At 34.4% G+C, this 3,419-nt stretch overlaps 1 protein-coding gene across 1 annotated transcript in view; it reads right to left on the reverse strand.

The window, feature by feature from the left end:
* LOC107450858 (cilia- and flagella-associated protein 300) overlaps positions 1 to 3,035 on the reverse strand; it is a 12,105-nt gene extending 9,070 nt beyond the window's left edge. The window contains exons 1-2 of the mRNA XM_071178439.1: positions 2,908 to 3,035; positions 2,727 to 2,808 (exon numbers count right to left, since the gene is read on the reverse strand). Of these exons, the coding sequence (XP_071034540.1) occupies positions 2,727 to 2,808; positions 2,908 to 3,035 (210 nt within the window). The remainder of the gene's footprint in view (positions 1 to 2,726; positions 2,809 to 2,907) is intronic.
* Positions 3,036 to 3,419: the final 384 nt, after the last annotated feature.

Genomic DNA, 3,419 nt, shown 5'->3' on the forward strand with positions numbered 1-3,419 from the left:
CCGAATTTTTTTGAATTGTGAAATCGTGCGGATGCTTTTGGTGCCTTTGCACGGACATTACTCTACTCAGAAGTACCACACTATTTCACATGGGCTCAAACAAAAAAATGGACACCCCGCAAGCAAAGCACACCGGTTGAAGCATGTCCCGGTTTATTCAAATCAAACGCCCTGGGGAGAGTGTTTACAGTCAATCCATGGCAGACTGAGTACTTTTATCTTCGACTGTTGTTGGTTAATGTCACCGACTCATTGTCATTTCAAGTTATACGTAAAGTCGATGGACATCAGCATCCAACGTAAAAAGATGCATGTCTTGCACTCGGCTTGCTGAAAGACGACAACCAGTGGGAATGCATGATTGCTGAAGCAGCATTGAACTGTACTGCAAAGCAAATTCGTCTACTATTCGCTATAGTATTAACTACATGTTACCCGGGGCGAATAGAAACTTTATGGTATAATCACAAAGATTCGAAGACTGATGATATACGATATCACCGTCGCACACGTTGCAACGATCTAACGATAGCATTCAGCGATGCTATGTACAATGAAGCACTGATTGCTATTGAGCATCTTTGCATTATTATTGCCAATTTGCCTCTCAGTCATTTCGGTATGCTTTCGCCAAATCGAAGTGCATCTGATTTGTTAAACAATGACATGAATCGTGAACTTCAATACAATACGGTAGAAATGGCAGCTATTGTCACTCGCAATGTTCCACTGATGAATGAGGAACAAAAGAACATTTATGACCGCATTATGCTCACAGTTTCGGCAGGACAAGGTGGATTTTTTTTTTGGATGCACCAGGTGGAACTGTCAAAACATTTATTATTTCGCTAATTCTTGCTGAAATACGATCAAATAATGGCATCGCGTTGGCCGTTGCATCATCTGGCATTGCGGCAACTTTATTGGATGGAGGCAGAACAGCTCATTCAGTATTTAAGCTGCCACTAAATATTCAAAACAACCCAGATGCAGTGTGCAACATAAAAAAAGCAATCGTCTATGGCCACAGTGTTGAAACACTGTAAAATTATCACCTGGGATGAATGCACTATGGCACACAAACATTCGCTTTAAGCGTTGAACAGAACATTGAAAGATATAAAAAACAATGACAAATTATGCATCGGCACTCTGTTACTCCTTTCAGGTGATTTCAGACAAACACTTCACGTCATTCCGCGTTTAATGTACGCTGATGAGATCAATGCTTTCTTGAGATCATCTCCACTTCGGCGTAATGTTGAAAAAGTTCTACTAAAAGTAAATATGCGCGTCCAAATGCTTCAAGATCCATCTGCTGAAACATTCTCAAAACAATTGTTAGATATCGATGATGGAAAGGTTACTGAGGATGAGACTGGATGCTTAAATTACCGGACGATTTCTGCACAATCATTGATTCACAAGATGCTCTCATTAGCCTAATATTTCCCGATGTACACACGCAATGCATTCATCATAAGTGGCTGGCAGAAAGGATGATTTTAGCAGCAAAAAATGTGGACGTCAACGAATTGAATCTGTAGATGCAACAGTTATTGCCAGGTAACTTGGTGACATGCAAATCCGTTGATGCAGTTTGCGATCCCATTGAAGCTGCAAATTTTCCAACAGAGTTTTTAAACTCATTGGATTTACCTGGCATATCACCGCATAATTTAGTACTCAAAGTTGGATCTCCGGTTATTTTGCTTCGTAATTTGAACCCACCTTGGCTGTGCAACGGCACGCGATTAGTCATTAAAAAATTAATTAACTACGTCATCGAAGTCATTATTTTAAATGACAAATTCCGGGATGAAAGTATATTACTTCCACGAATCCCTATTATGTGCCAATCCATATTATGCCCCCTATTATGCCTATTATGCCTCCACAGATGTGCCAATTCAATTTAAACGCATTCAGTTCCACATTAGATTGGCATTCGCAATGATAAGGCCAAACAATGTCTGTTTGCGTCTTAGATTTGAACACACCATGTTTTTCGCACAGACACGTGGCATACTCTCGAGTGGGAAAACCATCCAGTTTATTTGTGTTAGCTAAAGATGGAATGACAAAAAATATTGTACACTCCATTGCACTAAGAGATTAATATTGTTGACTAATATTTTCAGAATTCGTTGTATATATGATTTATAAGAAAAAGTTGCAATAAATTAAAAAAAAATTATTTGGTGTGTTGTTACTTTCACATTCCGTCATCGTTCTCAGCGCTCCATGCCTCTTCCACTCATATACCACATCCGCACACATTTACAATAAATAAGATATATTTTCATACTCTAGAAATAATTCATATGGCAAAACATCGTTTGCCGGGTCAGCTAGTATATATATATTAAAGCAAGATGAAAAAAAAAAGATATAATTAACGCATTTTATTTATAACTTTATGTCATATTAATCATTTAAATCAATGTCTTATTAATTATTTAAAACCCAAATGAAAGATTATAATAGCAATAAATGTACAAATAAACGCTTTAAAATAAAAAATAAAAATACTATAACCTATGGTACGTATTAATAATTAACAAAAGTTAATTTTTATAAAATTGGTTAAAGTTTATATACTTTTAGAATCAATCAAAATAGCATGACATTTTTACAAAAATATCACTTTAAAATTAAACTATTTAATGCAAATGGTTTCATAATTTAATATTTTCAAACATGAATTGTCGTTTCATGGAATTTACCTGAATGAAAGAGTAGGTATCCATCTCTTCTACTTCACCATAGAAGGAGAAAGTTAATATTTTCAAACCATCATACATGTCCCTAAAAAATATAAATAACTCTTTTATTTACAATACTTACCTCAAATAAATAATGATTTGAGTTATTTTCGAAGAATAGCTTTTGTTATGTTTAGCTAACCATTTTGCGAGTAAATCCTTTAATTCACTATCTTCAAATATTTTATAATTCTTATGAAATATCTTAAATTTACACTTTTCAAACTGAGAACTTGTCAGTTCTAAAGATACATTTGAGTTTGAGTCCATTTTCTTAAATATTCAAACAAATTCTGTTCCTCCAAAGGTTCGTCTGCTTTTCGTTTCAGTCTTGACTTGGTTGCTATGGTGATGATTGGACACGAAAACTGTTTTTTCTTTGCGGTGGAAGGAAACTCTACATTCCTATTTTCATTAAAAATATGCTAAAATTTTTTTTTATATTCAGTCTTTTAAAAACTATTATCTATGATTGAGGAATAATTTATTACTCAAACAATGTATTCATGCTTTATATTTTATTCAAAAGCTCTAGTTCTAAATTAAACATTAGAAAACGATTTAAGAAAATTCGCTTTCTGTAAAATCGTTTGATTAAAAATTGTGTTCTTTTTCAAATTTCAGAATTTATGTTTTACGTGGCATTTCACGTTG

Source organism: Parasteatoda tepidariorum, chromosome 3, assembly GCF_043381705.1.
Source record: "Parasteatoda tepidariorum isolate YZ-2023 chromosome 3, CAS_Ptep_4.0, whole genome shotgun sequence".
NCBI classification, from domain to species: domain Eukaryota; kingdom Metazoa; phylum Arthropoda; class Arachnida; order Araneae; family Theridiidae; genus Parasteatoda; species Parasteatoda tepidariorum.